General features: G+C 38.5%; 1 protein-coding gene across 4 annotated transcripts in view; it reads left to right on the forward strand.

The window, feature by feature from the left end:
• Window positions 1-20506, forward strand: part of NRAP (nebulin related anchoring protein) — a 53582-nt gene that overhangs the window by 28254 nt on the left and 4822 nt on the right. For 3 of the 4 annotated variants that reach the window (XM_065066968.1, XM_005508188.3, XM_005508187.3), the window contains 17 exons: window positions 1959-2063; window positions 2526-2633; window positions 3198-3509; window positions 4569-4673; window positions 6826-6924; window positions 8744-8848; window positions 9243-9350; window positions 10144-10257; window positions 11683-11880; window positions 12991-13095; window positions 14107-14205; window positions 14979-15083; window positions 15441-15548; window positions 17196-17507; window positions 19164-19268; window positions 19943-20041; window positions 20153-20257. In XM_065066968.1, the coding sequence (XP_064923040.1) occupies window positions 1959-2063; window positions 2526-2633; window positions 3198-3509; window positions 4569-4673; window positions 6826-6924; window positions 8744-8848; window positions 9243-9350; window positions 10144-10257; window positions 11683-11880; window positions 12991-13095; window positions 14107-14205; window positions 14979-15083; window positions 15441-15548; window positions 17196-17507; window positions 19164-19268; window positions 19943-20041; window positions 20153-20257 (2292 nt within the window). The remainder of the gene's footprint in view (window positions 1-1958; window positions 2064-2525; window positions 2634-3197; window positions 3510-4568; window positions 4674-6825; window positions 6925-8743; window positions 8849-9242; window positions 9351-10143; window positions 10258-11682; window positions 11881-12990; window positions 13096-14106; window positions 14206-14978; window positions 15084-15440; window positions 15549-17195; window positions 17508-19163; window positions 19269-19942; window positions 20042-20152; window positions 20258-20506) is intronic. The other variant, XM_065066969.1, reaches the window with a different exon arrangement.

Genomic DNA, 20506 nt, shown 5'->3' on the forward strand with positions numbered 1-20506 from the left:
CCAACAGTGTGCCCAGGTGGCCAAGAAGGCCAATGGTATCCTGTCCTGTATCAAAAACAGCGTGGTCAGCAGGACAAGGGAAGTGATCCTTCCCCTGTACTCTGCATTGGTGAGGCCACACCTGGAGTATTGTGTTCAGTTCTGGGCCCCTCAGTTCAGGAAAGACATTGAAGTGCTGGAGCGGGTCCAGAGAAGAGCAACACGACTGGTGAAGGGACTTGAACATAAGACCTTTGAGGAGAGGCTGAGGGAGCTGGGGTTGTTTAGTCTGGAGAAGAGGAGGCTTAGAGGTGACCTCATCACTCTCTATAACTACCTGAAGGGAAGTTCTAGCCAGGTGGGGATTGGTCTCTTCTCCCAGGCAGTCAGCAATAGGACAAGGGGGCATGGGCTTAAACTCTACCAGGGGAAATTTAGGCTGGATATTAGAAAGAAATTCTTTACAGAGAGAGTGGTCAGGCATTGGAATGGCTGCCCAAGGAGGTAGTGGACTCGCCGTCCCTAGAGGTTTTTAAACTGAGATTGGACATGGCACTTAGTGCCATGATCTAGTAAACGGACTAGAGTTGGACCAAGGGTTGGACTCGATGATCTCTGAGGTCTTTTCCAACCCAGTAGATTCTGTGATTCTGTGATTCAAGCTATACGAACCTTCTTAGACTACACATTCTTCAGCTGTTCCTGTCAAGGTACTTTTAACAAAATGATAAGATAGGCATATTTTCCCACACTGGGTGCCTTCAGAATGCTCCCTGTTGTTCCTTGGGGCTGGGCAACCCTGGCAGATGGTATTTCAGAACTCCTTGGCAGGACCTAGCTGACAGCAGCTCACTTCTAAGTTTCCAAAAGAAGGGGAAGCTGTTGTTAAAATTGCTGACCAATTAATTTTGGAACAGGAGTGACTTGCCAAGTTTTTTTAAATTACTTTCAATATGTTGCAACTTGAACTGAAGATACTGTCATCTTCTCAGTTGTTATGTGAATTGTTGCTTCTTGATTGGTCTTTTCCAGGCAGCTACCATGTTTCCTTTTTTTGCTCCTCTGTGTCAATAAAATCCTGACACTTAGATGAGTGCTGTCTGTCTCAAAGATGACACCAGATTGAGTCAGAGGAGAATGCTGCTCTCCTATGTACTGGACAATGCTGCCTTTCTGTATGTGCGTTGAAGTCAGCATAGTAACTATGGATTTAGAGCTTTATAGTAGGGACTTTTTTAAAAATTTCATTTTCCGTGAGATGTAAGAAAAGCAACACTATGTGAAATGGGACATCTTTCCATAGCTTTTTAACAGCTCCTCCAACAGCTTTATGGGCTTCTCACAGAATCACAGAATGGTTAGGATTGGAACAGAGCAGTTCATTTCTCTGTTGGCGTTGCCCCAGGATATCAAGTGGAGATGTTTGCTACTTGGATCGTGAAAAGTCCTTGATATTCTCATTTAAAGTTGGAATGTTAGTTCTCACTGGTGTATTATGTCAGCAATTACATTTAGGTCACAAATTTTCTCTGCAGATTCAATTGCTTAGTTTTCTTCATTTCATGCCTACAGTTCTCTGTTTCTGTGTCCTATTAAAGACTTTCATTCCACCTAAAAAGTAGCTGCAGTTTAATATTGGATGAAATATATTCTTACATACATTTCGTAGTGAATATGAATGAATGTCAGCTCTGTAGCCAGATAAGTAGCTAAGTTTAGGAAAGAGAATTAAAAGTACCCTGATGTGTATGTTGTTTCACTGCTTCCCTGAAATTTAGCCATGAGTAATTTGGTCAGCCTGACTCTGTGGGCCAGCTTTTAAATCAGATCTGGTGAGAAAAGTCATGATACTAAAGACTGCCTCACCAAATAAATTAACCCTAACAAATCCTTGAATATTTGGGGTGTTTTAATCAGTATTCCTTCAACATTTAACATGTACTACTGCTGGTTAACCACGCTTTGCTTTCTGTGGGCAGGTCATGTACAGGTCAGGAAAAGAGCAGTTTCTTCACCAGTACACCATCAGCAAAGATGAACCTGTCTTCCTGCTGGCCAAAGCAAATGCTGCCAATATGAGTGAGGTACTGTGTGAGACAAAGGTTGGGTTCCCTCACTCTTGTGAAGAGTTACAGCTCCTGTTGAAATGTTTGTTCTGTAGGTAAATGTTATGTTGCTTCTCTGAGAAGGTCCAAATGTCTTAGATCTAAAAACTTTACATCTAAATTTAATTACTTGCTCTCAATTAAATACTAGTCATATCTGCTGTTCTGAAGGCTAGTCACTTTTGGAGTTTGAAGCTGTGTATTTGCCACATGGTTCTGGATGAGTGGCACATTGACCGGTTCATTGGAACCAGTGAGATAATGGGGTTACAGTATCCACAGTTACAGTACGTAAGTGAAGACACCAAGATCTGATGATCCTTAGACATATGGTTGGTGTGTGGGCAGCGTTCACCAATCTGATGTTACTTGAGAGCTTTCACTGTGACTATAAAATGTACTGATAGTAACAAAGAGACTGTGTTATTGTCATCTTTTTAGAAACTGTACAAGAGTAGCTGGGAGAAGCAGAAGGAGAAAGGATTTGTGCTTCGTCTGGATGCTTTGTCATTCTTGACAGCTAAGGCAAAGAGGGATCTGGCAAGTGATGTGAGTATGGACTTAATCAGCTTTCTTTATTCTTAGGATAGCCCAGGTTGCTACCAGAATGTTGGGGATGTGTCATATATGTCCCAGTGCCCTCAGCCAGCCTCACTCAATGTGTGCTAAGCAGCAAAGGAGAAGTCATCTGGATGACTGGTATTCCATAGTTAGTCAGAAGGTTTGCTCTGAGCAATTCAGAGTTTTTCCCCACATGCTGACTGTGTTTTCCTATTCTCATTTTGACTCAAGGACAAATGTTGGAACTCAAAATGAAGTAGAAATCTCCTCTGAAAAATCGTAATTTCATACCTGAAAGAACCTCCTGACTTCAGTGCCGAAAATAAAAGATTTCTTATAGCTTTTTGTGAACATGTTATTATTGAGAAAGGGTCTGTTCTTCAAAAACACTTAATTTCTAAGGCATTCCAGTTCTCTTTTGGAAATGAACTTCTTACTTGCTTGTATGAAGGACCAAACATGTCACAGCACTGACAGGCAGTTGCTTTGCTACCAGCAGATCTGTCAGTTTGGCAGCTTAGATTTACTCATGGTCTATTTTTTTCTTCACAGATTAAATATAAGGAACGTTATGAGAAGATGAAGGGTAAGCTGATTGGAGTAAAGGCTGTGCAGGAAGATTCGCAGATGGCTCATTCCCTTCAAATGTCAAAGTTGCAGAGTGATCTGGAGTACAGGAAGGGATTTGAGGACACAAAGAAACAGTTCCATATCCCCATGGATATGGTTAACCTTGTCCATGCCAAAAAGGCTCAGAATTTGGCAACAGATAAAGGATACAAGACAGTTCTCCATCACTACACAGCTCTGCCTACTGACAGGAAAGTGGCGTGGGCCAAGTGGGCCTATGGATTGCAAAGTGATGTAAGTCCAGAGCTTAATGTATTTCAATACCCTTTAATCCAACCCCTCAGACACTTAGGGCTGAGTTTCTTCAGATGTTGATGCTTTTAATGCGGTGACATATTTATGCACCTAATTTTTCAACTATTAAGCAGTTAATATTAAAACAATAAATATTAACCACTTATTTGCTCAAGAGACATATTTAGGGTGTGCAGTGTTTTTGAGGAGTGTTATAATCCTGTTTATGAGGCTTCTTCAAAGCCTACTTCAAATGCTAATAAAACACTAGGATTCACATATCATGTACGTTTATTATATATATACCTAATGTACAGGGAGGTTACATAATTTATGGTAATAAAATTGCTAACAAAATTTGATATAGGCACCACATGCTCAGCTGTAACCATCAGATGAACTGTCTGATACTGTAAATGGTTACTGTAAGTCAGACCTTCCATTCTGAGGTTTTAAGTCAGAACTTTTCAAGAAGACTAAGATAGATATGTGTACAGGTCTTGTTGAGCTATAGGTGCTAAAACCCTTCTGGCTTCTTTGGGAACCCCAGCTGTAGTGCTTGTATAAGCTTCTGGAATTGAGTAGACTATCGGTAGGAGAGATTTTGTGAGGAAAGTGCTCAGTACCGTACTCTTCTTCCTTAAAGACACATGGAAAAAACAAAACAAAATGCTTTCTCTCCATTATAATAACAGGATAGGGGTTGGGAAATGCTAAGTGTAATTTTCTTATCATTACAAATCATTAATGATCTTTTAAAAAGTGCACTATGCACAATAAAACTGAAGTTTTGCTGCATTAGAGTAAAAATTATGAACCACAGTAGGGTGTAGACCAATTTTAAAAATTGCCATGCCAGGCATATTGCACAAGTGCTAGTGAGTCCTAATACTTCTACTTCATTCTGTAATTTTTTTGCTTTCCTTGCAACTGTGCAATAGTGAATAAAACAAAAGCAGACACTAATTTGACTTGGTTGTTGTTCGTGAGATGTCTGAATCCTTTAATGGCATTTTAAGTATATGAACACCAACAATGGCACTTTTTTTTCTTTGTCAGAACCGATACAGAGCAGATTTGAACTGGATGAAAGGAGTTGGATGGATAGCCACTGGGTCATTAAATGTGGAGCAGGCTAAGAAGGCAGGAGAACTCATTAGTGAGGTGAGATTTCATGACAGCATGTAACAGAATTTGCTGCATAATGTGTGCAAAATGTCTGTATAAAATTAAAATAATTTCCACTCAAAGGGGAAAGAAAAAGGCATGCTACATGAAAGCCCTCAAAACCAGGGATAGGACTGGTAATTAGAGAGAAACCAGATACCAAACACACACCAGTAGGAGTCCATATAGCCTTTGCAAAAACAAAGTAGGTGACAAATGATATTATGAATAATAATGGCAATCAAACAGTGCTCAATTGCTACCCACTAGCCTACCTTTTTAATGAAGCAAAACAGGAGAGATGATGAAAAGATGCAGTCGTTGGACCCAGAACCTTCTTTTGTCATGGATACAGGTTTCTTCTTGCTCCTTTTTCATATAGAGTCACCTTAGCTGTAGAAATTCACATAGTTACCTCTGTTTGTAGCTATCTATAGGCCCCCAAGTAGTTTTCATCCTTATTTCTCTCGAAAACCAGGTAAAGGTGAGCTCTAGAATCCTTTGTGCCAGTTCTGTGAGGCCCTCAAAGCAGACTGTGGTGGAAATGGTTAAAAGTTCATGGTATTCTGTTTCTATTATTGCAGAAGGAGTCTTACTGGCCAAATCTGCTGCAGTAAGAGACTGAATCCTGTGATTTTTTTAGTTAACCACTGGTGATGCGGGAATCATCTGTTAATTCACTCAATGAGAATAACAGCGTTAACCACTGTTGTAGTGTCTCAGAAAAATACAGTCATCCTTTCACATCTGCCTGATTGCTAACACTATTTTTTCCCATGTAATCATCTACAATAAAAAAAGATTTTTTTTTTAGGCACCATAACTAGATCCTCAGCCAGTGTAAAGTAAGGGAACTTCATAAAAGCTGGTACAGCAATGCTGGCTGGAGTAGTGACTGAGAATCTTTATGGGTATACCATTTTGAAAACTGCCAAGTAGAAATTTGACTTGCTACGTTGCTCATCTCAACTGTTTTGTGAGTACTAAGTAATTTTAGGTGGCTGTGAGCCTCCTCCCTTCTTGCATATACACAGTCTCTAGCCCTTGCAATGTTGGTAAAAAGCAATTGCCAGAATATAATTTCTAGGAATTTTATGTAGAGATGTTCTGGTCGAGACTTATTTTTCTCTTCAGCTGATCAGGACAAAACATAAACCAGTTTTGTCCCTGGTTAATCTTAGTGAGTTTGCTCATTTTTAAGGGATTTCTTTCTGCAACCAAAACGTTTCTCATAAGCTTGTAATACACTAAAAGAGTTGCTGTGTTTTACATTGGTGTTTTGAGTCCCCAAAGAATCAGGATGTTGCCTCAAATAAACTCCTGTGTATCACAGCTCAATTTAAAGGAGAATGACATGCCTTTAGACTCAAACGCTGAGATAGAAACAATTTCCTTAAGAGCCATGAACATACGTATTGACTTGGGGGTTGATCACAGGCACCGGGAAAATTTAGTGTGCACTATCTGGAGAAGAGATAAGAGTATTGATGGGTATAGGACAACTCATGCAGCAGGAGAAGCTTTTAGTGACCTGGCCATATGGAAAACATATCATTTTGCCATCAAAGAGCCTTCATTTTAATTATGTGTATGTAACAAGAACTCTCAGAAGCTACTATGGGTCCTTTCAAGCAAGCAGAATTAATATAATTATCTAGAAAATATACCATAACAATTAGGCACAGTATTAATGACTGCACAGATTTGCTATAGGGGTTACGAGGAAACCGAAACCCTGAAACAATAAGTTAAATGGTTGCCATTATTAACACACTGGAATTTTATATCATTTCTTGCTTAAAGAACTATAAATAAATAAAAATATACTCATTCATACTGTACTTGAAGTAATCTGAAAAGAAGACTTTTAAAATCCTGAGTTCTGGAGTATTTATGTGGGCAGAATCTGATTTTGAAATGTTTCCCTTATATTTAGGGAGAAATACTTTAATATTAATCAGCAAAAGGTTATTGTTAAATTGAAACAAATATTAATCTGAAAGTACCTAGGACATAAAGATGAGGAAAGAGGAATAATAATTATGTTCACAAATTCACTCTAATCTCCAGCAACCTATGATTTTTCTCTTTCAAATAGCATGAAAGAGCAGCACAAAATTCACAGCTTTGATCTTTTTCTGCTCAACAGAAGAAGTACCGTCAGCATCCATATGCTTTGAAGTTTACCAGTATTAAAGACACTCCTGAGATGATCCAGGCTAGAATTAGTTATAACCAGGCTGTGGATGTAAGTTATAATGTATATACATTATGATTATAAGAGTGGTATCCTCTTTGAACGACCTGATTGAAGCACTGGCTTTCTCTCTCTTTCTTTCTCTGAGATTATCCTTGGGAACCAGGAAACTTTGTGTTCTGGTGTGGTGCATCTCACAAAGAACATGTTTCTAACTTGGAATGAGAAGTCATAGGGATCCCACTGAAGTGAATGGGAGTTTCATGCAAAAAGGGCCTTCTGCCTGATTTTTTTTTTCAGAAGTAAAATTTAGGAGTAAGACTGACCTTTGACCTTTAGAGACATTTGGCCTTTTGAGGTTCATTGAGGAAGAACACATTTGGGGTTCTTTCTCCTTTTCAAAAGGATCTTTCAAATTTCACTTTCTGCATATTCTTTGGAAACAAAATGTAAGACAGCGTGACAAGGAAGAAAAAATAAATTATTTCAAGCTGTCATCCTGCTGAGAGAGAAATCCAGGAGGGGAAACCTTAAAGAGAAGAATTGAGGCTGTTTGGTGTTTAAACATGTTTATTTTTAATAGAAGAGCGATTTAAAAATATTGTAGACTTAACTGGGATAATACAGAAGTGAATAATAAGCAAAAGTCACTCAAAAAAGACAAGTTTCAAACATGAGAGGGTGTTTTATGGTGAAAATAGATATTTTTAAAGTGAAGAAGAAGATGAAAGACACTGTGTAAAACACATGCTATTGTAATACTTATAGTGTCTATGTCTTTGGTTTAATTAATAAGATCCAAAAGGCTGACATCTCAGGCAGGATAAATATAAGTCATTTTGTTCTGCTGAGCCACAGTCAAAGTCAGTCTGCTGCTCTACTTCTTCACTTGTGGAGCTCTCATTAATTTTTCTCTTATGGAGCTGCGGTACAAGTGGACCTACTTGCTAAAGAAAGTGGCTGCAGGGTGAAATGGAGAGGTTCGTTCACATCTGGAGGGTCTCAAACCCTCACACAGAAGTAAGGCAAGTAAGGAGGCCAAGACGTGGAGCGTATCTAAGGCCAAAAAAAACGGTGACAATCCATACTCATCTGAAAATGATGGTGTAAGAAGAAATTAGAATAAACTAGGAAAGAAGGATAATGTGGAAGAGGTGAACTCTGCATGGCCATTGTAGGGGAAGTTCCAGTTAACTGTGTAGGACTCCTCTTATGTGTCTGCAGACACCCAAATGTCAGCTAGTCCTGGGCCAACCCTATGTTCTTCCTTCAAGGACTGAGATGAGTAACCCATGTAGACACCTGTTTTAAGATGGGATCAGTCACCTTCTGAGTTTTTTATAATCTCTTGCATTGACTGTTGAGCACCCCTTTGCAACTAGCTCTGGAAATAAATTTGGAGTAATTGCACAGATAATTGTCATCATATTTGTCTGCTAAAAATGAACAACTTTGGAAAGATGTGTTTGGGAACTTCAGCTCCCCAGATTTCTGTGGAATTTCAAAGTACTGTTGGGCCACTTATGGCTGCACATCCTTGATAAATGCTGTTTATTCTCCCTTTCCCTATTCACATACGTTGGAAGTCTTATTGAATTAATATTCAAATATCTGAATTTTCATATACATTGACTTAAACACTCAAAACTTCAAGGAATTCCTCTCGAGTGTACTCTAATTGATAGGTGCATCAGACTCCCAAAGCTTTTTTAATACTTTTTGACTGATGCAATTGCATGTCTTTATTAATGCTTCTGTCACTTTTCTGTAGTCTCTGCTTTCCATAAGACTTGTTTGTTAATGCTTTTGTTTGAGCTCGCGATTGAATGTGTAGTGAGTACTTGCTTCTGAAATTTGTCTCTTTTTGCAGAGGCTGTACAGGGAGCACGGTGAGAGTGTAAAGCATCAGTATACACCAACAACAGATCTTCCTGAAATCCTTCAGGCCAAATTAAATGCTATGAATATCAGCGAGGTATGAATCTGACCTTTAATATTTTAAAGGAAAGTTAAAATGTTGATAGTTCTTTGCTGTTTGTCCTACAGAGGGAATCATAGTAAATTTCTCTCCTTTCCAAAGTACATAAACATTCTATGGTCTAAATATTTCTGAAGTAATATGAGAAAACAAACTTCTTATTAAGCTTCTCCTAACTTAGAAAGATTAAGAATGAACAAACAAACACATTTTTATAATGGACATTTGTAATGTTATTTTTCCTGTTGTGTGATGATAGTTTCATTTATGTTAGCCCTTTATGTTAGAATAGAATGAAACTAGTGTGGTAACATTGCTAGAATAGCAAAAAGGCTGCAGTGTCAACCCTCTGAAGAGCAACTTTGCTTCATTCCTCTTCCATATTTCCTAGATTCGCTATAAGGAGTCCTGGGGAAAGATGAAAGATGGTGGCTATCAACTGAAACTAGATGCCATTCCCTTCCAGGCTGCAAAAGCTTCGGGTGATATCATAAGTGATGTATGTCAACTTATTGCTGATATTGTCTAGTAGGATGTGTCAGTCACTCCAGACTGTTTCTGCTCTGCTGAGTGACTCTTGAAGGGAACAGCTTGTCCAGCTAACTCTACATCTGGGAAACATCTGACCTCAATCTAGTTAGTTGTACTTTTGGAGGTGCAGACACAATAATGTGTTACTGGTAACTAAGCAAAGGAAGGTTTGTGAAAACAAACACCCATTAGCAAAGCTGACCAACTTCCCTGCAGTAGTGACTGGGCGACCACAGAGACTGTTCAGGGGCTGTCACCCACTGTTAGCTGGGTAAGTTTTGGAAAAGGGAGCTTATTTAGGAAGCTCTACCCTTCAGGGTTTGTCCTGGGTGTCCTTTACAGGTTGTGAAGATATACAGATTCATTTCAAATGTAGGAGACTAGTCATTCTGACTTTGCTAGAGAGCTGAGGTAAAGAGGCTCCTTAGAGGTTGATTCTGAGCTCCTGCACCAAGTTCTTTTCTTCCACCATCTGTGTAACAGTGAGTAACTAACCCAAGCTATTTGTAAGTGTTCATTGGTGCAATTTTTTTCCTCTATTTTCCTCTAAATAGGATAAAATTATAAAATGTTTGCACAGGTGAGGTCTTCCTAGCGTCCACTAAATGTCCATTCAGATTTATTAGCATACTGAGTATAGCCAGAATTTTTTGTCCATAGTTCTCTTTCAGTAACATGAAAATCCTTTTATTGAAGTTTTAATAATCTGACTAATACTTACTCCACTTCTATTCATGTTTCTATTGTCATTCCTTTTTTAGCACAAGTATAAGGAGGCGTTTCAGAAAATGAAAGGACAGATGGTTGGCTCACGTGGCCTGGATGGTGATATTCATATTGCTCATTCAGTTCATGCAGCTTCGCTACAGAGTGATGTAAGTACAAGCAAGAAGATGGGGGCATTTTGGAACTGGTTTCCTAGCAGTGAGTAGTTCCTTATGGAAAGTGCACTTAGCTGTGGACTAGTTTACTGTTTAAAATTTAGGGCTTTCTCTCCCACTTTCCAGATGTTTTGATATAATCATGATCTAACTGATCTACCATTTTTTTTTACATTGTTTACAGTAACAATTATTTGGCAATAAAAGAAAGCTGTGCATTCTTGCACAATCGCCTGCTGCAGCCACTGTTGCCTAGCATAGAGCATCTTAGTCTGTAAAAGTATCACTCAAAGGCAGGTCAAATTGAGAATTAGTAGTGGTCTTTGTACAGAACTAAATTAAATTTGATAGAGGTACAAAGTTGCTCGGCGATTATTTTCTATGTACAGTATTCCTGAAAGACTAAAGGATGAAGGAGTTTATGGACGTTTTTGTTGTGGAATGGTTCCCGCTTGGTCTTGGGAATCGCGTCATTTGTTCATTGTCTATAAGAATTGTAGCTATTCAGCACATTTTGAACACTGTGGCTTGATCCAGAAAGCAGTCAAATATTTCTCTGAATTTAAGCACAGAAGTAATCTAAGAACTATTTATCTTCTTACCAAAACTATCCCTAGTGAGCCTGACTGTGGATATAGACAGGAGAGTGTTCATGGGTTTCAGTGAGTGCTGGGCTTTTACTGGGCTTCTTCCTTGTGTGATGGTGGGCTTGGACATACAGGTAACAGTAAGGGTCTGAAGAATTCATCCATCAGGTTACTCTAAGTCAGTTTGATGATCATCAATAACTCTGGATGTTCATTATCTGGATGAACAGCCGGAACATCTCAAATTTCCATAATCTGATAGGGAAATGTCACACAAAAACAATCTTTGAAGATTTCCATGGCTTTCTTTTCCCAGACAAAGACAAGCAGTGAAAACAAAAATCCAACACTAAAAATAACATTTAAAACTATGAAGGGAAACCGGCCAAATTAATAGAGACTAACAAATATTTTGAGTGAGGATTTGTACTAATTCTAATATAAATACAGCTTTTTGCATTTTGTCCTCAGGAATTAGCTTCACCTTTTTGCTGTGCTTTCTAGAAACACAGTGAATTAAGAATTCATTAATCAGTTTGATGATTTTATAGATTCAACATATCCAGTCAACAAAAATAAAATTTATAAATAATATCTCAGGTTAATTAGATGTAATGTAGATGGCTACTATTTATGAAGAATAGGCTGCCACATCTTCTAATTATAAGTATTGATCATTCACAGTATAGTTAAACAAGTTAGGGAACTTACTTTTAAAAACAATAATTTATACTGGAAACTGGAAGAAATATGGAGAATGTCTCTTCTGATCAAAACCTGAATTGTTATTACCATGTTGTGATATCTGTGTGATCTGTTTTTAATTTGATAGGTGAAATACAAGCAAGGTTTTGAGGAAACAAAGACTCACTTCCACCTGCCACTGGATATGATAAACCTGGTACACGCCAGGAGAGCCCAGTCTTTGGTCAGTGAACAAGAATACAGACAGCTGCTCCACCAGTACACTTCTTTGACTGATGATGTGAGATTGCGCTGTGCCAAGAACGCGTACAAACTACAGAGTGAGGTAACTGCAGAACATCCCAGCAGTGTTTCCCTGTTGGGTCTGATGCAAGATCGTTTTTTCCCAAACCATGACAGCTGACCATATGTATATGAGCAGCAGCTGAGGGATAAACAATGGCTCTTCCTCCTTGATTGCATTCAGAAATGAGACATTTATCTTATTGGGCAGTTGTACAACATTTGTGAGCACACTATACCAAAAGATAAGTAGTTTTTGATGATCGGGCATAGAAGTGTTTGCAAATGAGGATGATGGCACTGGTAGTGAAGTACTTTTTTTAAGATCTTGCTAATCATCCAGACTGTTTATCAACTGGTATTTGAGTTGTTTTGCACTTGGGTGAAATTCAAGTTTGTTAAAAATCTGATTTATGAGAGACTTATAAACTCTGGCCCAAGACATAGACACGGAAATTCTAGGAAGGGTGAGTTTAGCTCCCTGTGTAAACTTGAGTAAAAGTAACTGGATAATGCCTTACAAATTGAAGATTAGGATGTGTCTGTAGGCAGAGCCTTAAGCAAAGAAGTTTTAATAGATTACATTGCCTCCAGAAACTGCTGGAGAGGCTGTACCTTAAAAACGTGTCTGGCCCCAAAATACTACTGTATATCACTTTAACTCTTTCAGCCGGCAGTCCTAAAGGTGTCAAACTGTGTTCAAACAAGTGTAAAAATCAGCTGCCAGTTAAAAAGTTACAGACTTTTATTTTAAAATATTTTCAGACACTTTTCTAAGCTATATATATTTTATATATGTTTCTAAATTAATGTCTAGCTGTGATTTATGTATTATATTGGAAGAAAAGTCGTGTATCTAGGAAATGTTTTTACAGTGTTACAAATGGAATTTAGGAGTCCAAGTATCATTTGGTGTCCATGAGACTTAGTGCTCCCTGGAATCCTGCACCTGTAGTGTAGATCGGTCAGGGCTGTTTGCACATGAACATACACATAGACATAAGAATGTGGGGTACGTATACATATGAGGTCTCTGTGGTAGATACTAATTTTAATGGATTTATTTGAATACCGTTATTGTGTATTTTTGGATGAATAAATATAGAGTGTCTCAAATGCAAACTTGTAATCACTTCTGCTTGGTTTTCCTTAGAATTTATACCGGTCTGACATGAACTTTATGCGAGGGGTTGGATGTATTACTCCAGGGGCCCTAGAGATTGAAGGAAGGAAGAAAGCTTCTGAACTCATCAGTGAGGTAACAAAAGAGGGTTTTGATTTCTGCACTACAAACAAGAGTTTGCCAGATGTCTTTCCATTAAACTGGGCTGGCAAAGTGACTCACTGGTTAATGCTGGTCTTCCTCCCCTTGTGTTTGATCATTCCATTCATATCCTAACTTCAAATGGATGAACCTGATGGAGTTCAAGGTTTTGCAGACTTTGCTAACTGTTTTTGGCAATCTTTTCTCCTGTATTTCAGACCCAGGAGGTTGTATTTTATATTATTTATTTTAGATTCTAAATGATTGTTTTCAGCTAAAAATAAGGCTATGCCTATCTCTAATAAGTACCTTGTACTGTTTCTCCAAAATTAAATTGACCTGCAGAGTGCCCAATACATTACACTGTTCTCAGCTCTGCTCCTGCTTCACAGTCTTTGTCTGTTTTTCACTTGCCACTTTTGTGTGGTATTATTTTTCCCCCTCTCTAACTGGATTTTTATTTCCTCTGTCATGTTCACTTCTTACAGTCTCTCCTGTTGTCAAATCTATTGCCCGTAATCACACAAATGGTTTCAGATCTATTGCTCATATTAACATAGATGTGAAATTAAGAAAAAGAGAGTACTCTTCCTAGTTGTGCTTTCATGAATGGAACCCTGCTTGTGGTGATCTTGCAGTTATTTTGTTCACAGTTCTGATGCAGGACCACGGGCCAGGTGGAATCTTATTTTTCTCACAAAAAAATACAGTGGGCTTGTGCAGCACCTTCTGTTTGGATTGGGTTGCCTTTGCTGTAATTCCACTAGTCAGGGTTAATGACACCAAAGATGGAATGAATTCCTATTTTAATTTCCCCTGTGAGTCTTGATTAAACTAAATTCAGAGTAGCAAAAAGTAAATTAGTCTAATGGTCAGTAGACACCCTTTGCAAAGTAGAGTTTTAAGCACAAGCAGCACTACTAGACCACTGGTATTGGAAAAAAGTCCCTTATCTGACAAGACAATTTAATGATTCCGTTCATTTTTCTTTGTGTGTGAACTCAGAGTAAATATCGTCAGCAGCCACATTCCTTCAAGTACACATCGGTGACAGACTCTCCTGGCCTCCTTCATGCAAAATTCAGCAATATGATTGCTAATGAGGTAGGCTCTCCTAACGGGAATCAGAAAAGATGCTTTTCAAAATGCAGCAAGCTAGGGATGGAGAAGTGGAAAAGAGACAACCCTGTTCTGAAGGCAAAATGCATCAAAGAGAAAGCAAGCATCACTGATTCGTGCTTTTTCACAGTTAGATCATATTTTATTATTTCCAAACATTTAATATAATTTTCAATTCAATTGCATTTAAAAAGCTTAAATAGTACCCATACAATAGAGTCCCGTTATCAGGTTTTTATGTGAAACAGAGCCTCAAAAGATCAAGTCCGTGGGGTGTTCTTGAGGGAGCTCATTTGCATAGTATGGTCCACTTTAGAGGGCTCCTAAACAAAGAATCACTTTTCTGATTTTCTAAAAAATAGGACAAAACACATAGAAAATTATCAAAATCATCTTTAATAACAGGAGGAAATATCCAAGCTAGAAAATATGGCCAGAAATGCCTGCCCTTTTATTTAACACACATTCCTGATGCCCTTAATGTTCTTAGGTCTACTCTTGGCCTGCTGGGAACACAGCAATGCAAGGCTAAGAATGTAGTGGGTTGGCATCATGATATATGTATAAAAATTAATGTAAAACTTTTTTATGCCCACAAAGAAACCTCATGCAATTGCAATTGCAATGATATATTCTTAGCTGTTTTTTGTGCTGGCTGACTATAGTTGTCATAAGCATGAACAACTTAAGTACTGCTGTTATATTATTGAAACAATAGAGAAGGTTAATTGCAATTGTCTTGTTGATCTCTTTCCCAGCGTCTGTATAAAGCTGCGGGAGAGGACATTCAGCATCACTATACACCAACGCTGGGTCTGCCCGAGTTTACACGGGCAAGAATAAATGCAGCCAACCTCAGTGATGTAAGATTTTTTTCTCTGTTTCTTATACTTATTTGGGATGAAGGATGAATTGTGCAGTGGCAAGGAAGATGGATAAGTAGAGGATTTTTAAGATCTATTTATGCTTTCCTTGATTTGATTACGGTGATATTTATCGCCATTAACATATATACGGTTGTGAGTAAATTAGATCTACATAAAAAACGAGACATGTTTTGTCTGAGTTAGTAGGCTTTCCCAAAGATAATTTAAAAAAATCCTTTGATTATGAAGAATGAGACTGTAACGCAGAATAACAAATGAAAGAGGGTTCCTTTGTTTGTTCCTTTGTGCATTTAAAAGTAAACCAGCAATCTACATGTGCCTTTCCTTCTTTAGGCAAAATACAGAGAATCTTGGCATAATCTACGTGCTCAAGGCTACAAGCTGACAATGGAAGCACTCCCGTTCCAGACTGCCAGGGCCTCCAGAGAAATTGCCAGTGATGTGAGTTGAATGATTCAACCTTCCTTCTTGCCTAATTTCTGTTAACTTCATGTAATACAATGTCTAAAGCAGGTTTTACTGAATTAAAGCAACTCCATAACCATGTGAGACAAGTGTGAGACAGAATATATTACTTATGAATGAGGTTCTTTGTGTGAATTTAAAAAAAAGAAGACTAAGAATCACTGCTAATCGGGAACCGAGCTCTGTTAAATATCTTCCAGTGGGAAATAGATGGTGAATTTCAGTATTTGCAGGCAGGCAAATCAGAGGATTCCCTTCCTTTCCAGACTTTCAGCTCCTCATATTAGAAAGTGCCCACTAATTCTGTCCACCTTGCTTTGAGCTGATTTTTGGAAGTGCTTAGTGCCCTGAATCGAAAAGAAGTCAGAAGAAGCTGAGTGTTCTTTGTATCTCTGAAAATCAGGACCTGCCTGTCTGGTTAGGGAGTGAAAATCAGTGGATGCTCCTATAAATATGTGTCCCCTTAATTTCTGAAACAGAGGAAACAAATCTTCTTATATTTAAAATTATCCTCTCATTTGGATTGTTATTTACAAAACATTCAGACATGGTGGTATCCATTACTCAGAAAGCCCAAGTTCATCCCTTTCTCACAAGAAATTAAATAAATTCTAGGAAAAACTGACAATTAAGCTAAATCTGGTAAAAAAAGTATTTATTGTGTCAACATTTAGTTGCATATTTTATCTCTAATGTGATAAAATATGAATATATTTCATGCGTATTTGTTTTATGAAGTGACTATCTCTAGCTGTAATTTGTAATATGTACTTAACCATATTTTGCAGAGTGCTTTTGGTTACAGCTTCAGATCTGCTCTAAAGGGTACAAGTCCATAATAGAATTACATCCACTTACAACAGATCTGAATTTGGCCCTTCATCTTGGAAGCACTTTATAAACATTAGTTACTGTAATTTAATCCCCACAAGTCTCTTGTGTGGTAGATAAGTGTTATTATCCCATTTCAACTACATTATGAACTCTTCAGGGCCCAGGCCTTCCCTTTAAAGTTCCAAGCACCCTGTTGATGCTGTATAAATAATCATTATCATCATCATCATCATCACTATTTCAGAGAGAGGATAAATGCAAGATCATAGGGAGAGTCATAGTCCCAGCTAAAATGAGAATGAGGGGTTGCTGGTGCTTATTCTTGTGCTCAGACCACCATCTTAGGCTTCTCAACATAGTTATTGATCCAGGAGAACTGAATTTACTCTTTAAAATAGCTGGGTGGCATTTGCAAATCTGAAGGCTACAGAGAGCGTGATGTTTCTCCCTTGTATAGATTCTTTCTTTTCTTGTGTCTTTTGTTTGTTTCTCTTATGTTCTAATTCCTAGTGATAGGAATAAAATTCTATGAGAGATAATAAAAGTACGTGATCTGAGGTTAAACATGATCAATGCTTTGGGAATATTCAGAGAATATACTGAGATGCACTTAACTTTAACGTTGCAAGTACTGTGGTATTTAAATTTGAGAGCAATGAGAGATTCAATTATTTTCTAGTCCTGCGTACCTTGGCTGTTTTTACAGAAGGCGTAGGTGCTCCTAAGTTAGCTAGAATAGCTGGTCTAAATTTTGCACTTTTTCACTTTTATCCTTTTATTATTTTATAGTACCAGTATAAACACAACTTTGTGATGGAGAGAGGAAGGCACATTGGGGCCAGAAGTGTTTTGGATGACACCAGGTTGCTGCATTGTGTGCATGCTGCCAAATTACAGAGTGAACAGGAGTATAAGAAGGGATCGCAAGAAGTGTGGTCTCAGTACCATCTGCCCATGGACATGGTGAATCTTGTCCATGCCAGGAAAGCCCAGGCCTTAGCAAGTGATCAAGATTACAGAAAGAGGCTCCATGAATTTACAGCACTCCCAGAAGACTTGAAGATGAAGTGGGCCAAAAGAGCCCACATGTTACAGAGTGAGGTAAGGACTTGCCTTCTGTTAACAGCAAATTGAATTTAGCAATAACAAAGCTTTGAGTGATTGACACAAATTGTATATTGACATTGGGCAGTGTTTTTCGAAAAGGCATTTATAAAGTTAGGTGTAGGTAGAAGCGAGATATCTGATTGCTTCTCACATATGGAATATATGTGAATTGCAGGTTCTCATGTTGTATACCTGACAGAAAATCACTGTGGTCCATGTTATTTATTCTAGAGCTGAGGGATATTCACAGTCATCTGTACGTGCTTTCAAATGGACATAGTTGTTGAGCACATGCATAAAAGCTGCATGGGTGTAGGCAGCTGTACTTTGAAAGTTTATGGTAAAGTGTCATTAGCTGCTCTGTAGCAGGAAGCTCTGTTTGGATGGCTTTTGTTTCGTGAAAAAAGAGACTGAATCATGCAGCAGGGAAGTGAAAAAGTTTGTTCAGGAAGTTATGCTACCTCTTTACAGGTCTTCAGAGAGCTGTTTATCTACTGAGTTCAGGAGTTTATTACGAGACGTAGCAATGGGACATTTGTTGGATTCAGTCAGATCTGATGAGCAGAGGTTAACACATATTCCAGCTATGAAAGTCAGTGGCAATCAAAGCACTAGAGAGCTTGTATCTTCCTTTTTTACTCGATGTACTTGCTACCTGGTATCCCAGATGTACTCTTTGTTGCCAGACCTTTCTGGGGGTATTCTTGGAATGGTATAGGAGCTGTTGCTAGATGCAGTTCTTTGCCTTTCCTACTCCCATTCCTGCCTTCTTCTGTAAGGGCTAACAGGTGGCATACAGGTAGGTAGATCGAGGAAAGCAGGACTTTTTACTATTTACTGATGTGAGCTGGTGACTCGCATGATGGGAGAGTGACATTTCCAGGGACTTAGTCCTTAGACCCTAACAGCATGCACTTTGGAGCTTACCTACAAAGGGGCAGGGTAGGAGATGAGTGAGAACCTCAACACTCGGCTTTTTGCCTTTATACCCCACAGGTTAAGAATCCTGAGAAACTATGAAAGTGGTTTTATCTGCTACCCTCACTGTCTAGTAGCTTGTGCTGCCTGGCTGTTATGCCCTTTTGCATATAGGGAATAAAAAAAAGACCCTGAAAAAATGGATGATTGGATTAAAGTCATAGAGCCACTGTCACTCTGAAGGAGAAGTCAGAATTGTTGGGATTTGGGCTCTTTACTGGTTTTCACTTTTTATTGGGTCTGCCTTGTTTTCTTTACTGGATTAGGAGGCAGAGCAAGACTTTAATGTGAATAAAGAAAGAGTAATGTTTCCTCCTAGAAATGGGGTTAATGAAGAACCATGCACCTGGTAAAATAATTAGTATTCCTGACTTGAACTCACCTCAGAAAATTATTTCAAAAGGGGTTCTTTTACACCCAGTACAAACAGGTTATTACTTACTGCTCTGAGTCATACTAATTCACTCGTGGGGCCTTCTCTTGTAACTTGCATATGATACATTATTTAATTCCTAGTGGAATGAACAAATGCAAACAGTTTGGCTTTACGATGTGATATATGCATGGCAAATGAAAAACCGCAAAATGTTAATATGAATCAGGGAGTCTTTTTAAAAAACCTTAATAGCTGTGGATATAAAACTGATAGCTAACGATTTTCATTTTTAACAGCATCGCTATAAATCAGACCTGAACTTCATGAAAGGAGTTGGTTGGATGGCTCTGAGATCTCCGCAGATAGAAAGTGTAAAAAAGGCTGGAGAGCTCATCAGTGAGGTAACTGATAAATCTTTCATGGAGTAGCACGTCTGCAGGAATTGTTTACCATCAAGGCTCCTCGTTACATGACACTTACGAATGTAGCTTATCATTTCCTTTTGATGTGGGAGCCTGTTTATACAAGGTGTAAGTTACCAAGAAGCAGTATGGGAGATGCAAGTCCACTGTGTGACACCTGCTGAATATTTTCCATTCCAAATGAAACACAAGAGCATAAACAAAACATGTAGCAATAAATAAATGCAGTAAACTCCATTATGAGATTCTAAGCAGGTGGTTATGGAAGTGATATAGAAAGATACAACATTGACAACCACACTGAAGGGGCATTTGCCTGCTCAATATCATGCATTAATGGAGAAAAATTATGAGCTGTCAAAAGTGTAGTGTTCGAAGTTTTGCATGTGAATTTTCAGTGGGAAGTCCTCCTTGCACACACACAAACCCAGAAGTTTGGTGCCTGGGCACCGCAGCAATAATGTAGCAGCATCCGTGTTCCCTAGCTGAAAGAGCAATGGAGACTTAAGCAGAATAGTATGCTTTTAATACTGTGGAGGGTGTTTTTTATGTTTTACTGTAGTTATCACACTCTTCGAATTGTGATATATCATTAACAGAAACATCCTGTGGGTTTTTTTCGTTTGTTTTTGTTGTATCTCTCCCCATCTCAGATAAAGTACCGCCAGAAGCCAGAAAGTTTGAAGTTCACTGCCGTGGTTGACTCTCCAGATTTGATTCATGCTAAAAACAGCTACCTCCAGTGCAGTGATGTAGGTTTCATTTTACTATAAGTGACATTAACTTTTGTTGTACTATAATGCATAAAAGAATTGATCTCGACATTGCTTCCAGTATCAGTACCATAACTTTCAACTCCACAGAGACTGTACAAGGCTGGAGACTCCGAAGCCAGACACAGGTACACCTTGCCTCCTGATCATCCGGATTTTATCCGAGCCCGCCAGAATGCATTTCTCATCAGTGATGTAAGTAAGCCTTTTACTTTGGGGAGTTAACTTGGTAACTGTCATCAAGGAGAACAAACTTGCTTGGGTATTAGAAACTTTCATGTATCTGTAGAAGCCAGGTTCTCTGGGCCTGACCAAAACTGAAAAAGTCAGAGGTTGTGGACAGCCAACATGTTGCTAGGTTTGGGCTGGAGGGATCAAGAAAAGTCTGTTGATTTTTCTTTTGAGATTTGGTTCTACTTTCTAGAGCAGGAAGCTATTAAGGAT

Source organism: Columba livia, chromosome 6 (assembly GCF_036013475.1).
Source record: "Columba livia isolate bColLiv1 breed racing homer chromosome 6, bColLiv1.pat.W.v2, whole genome shotgun sequence".
Classification (NCBI taxonomy): Eukaryota; Metazoa; Chordata; class Aves; order Columbiformes; family Columbidae; genus Columba; species Columba livia.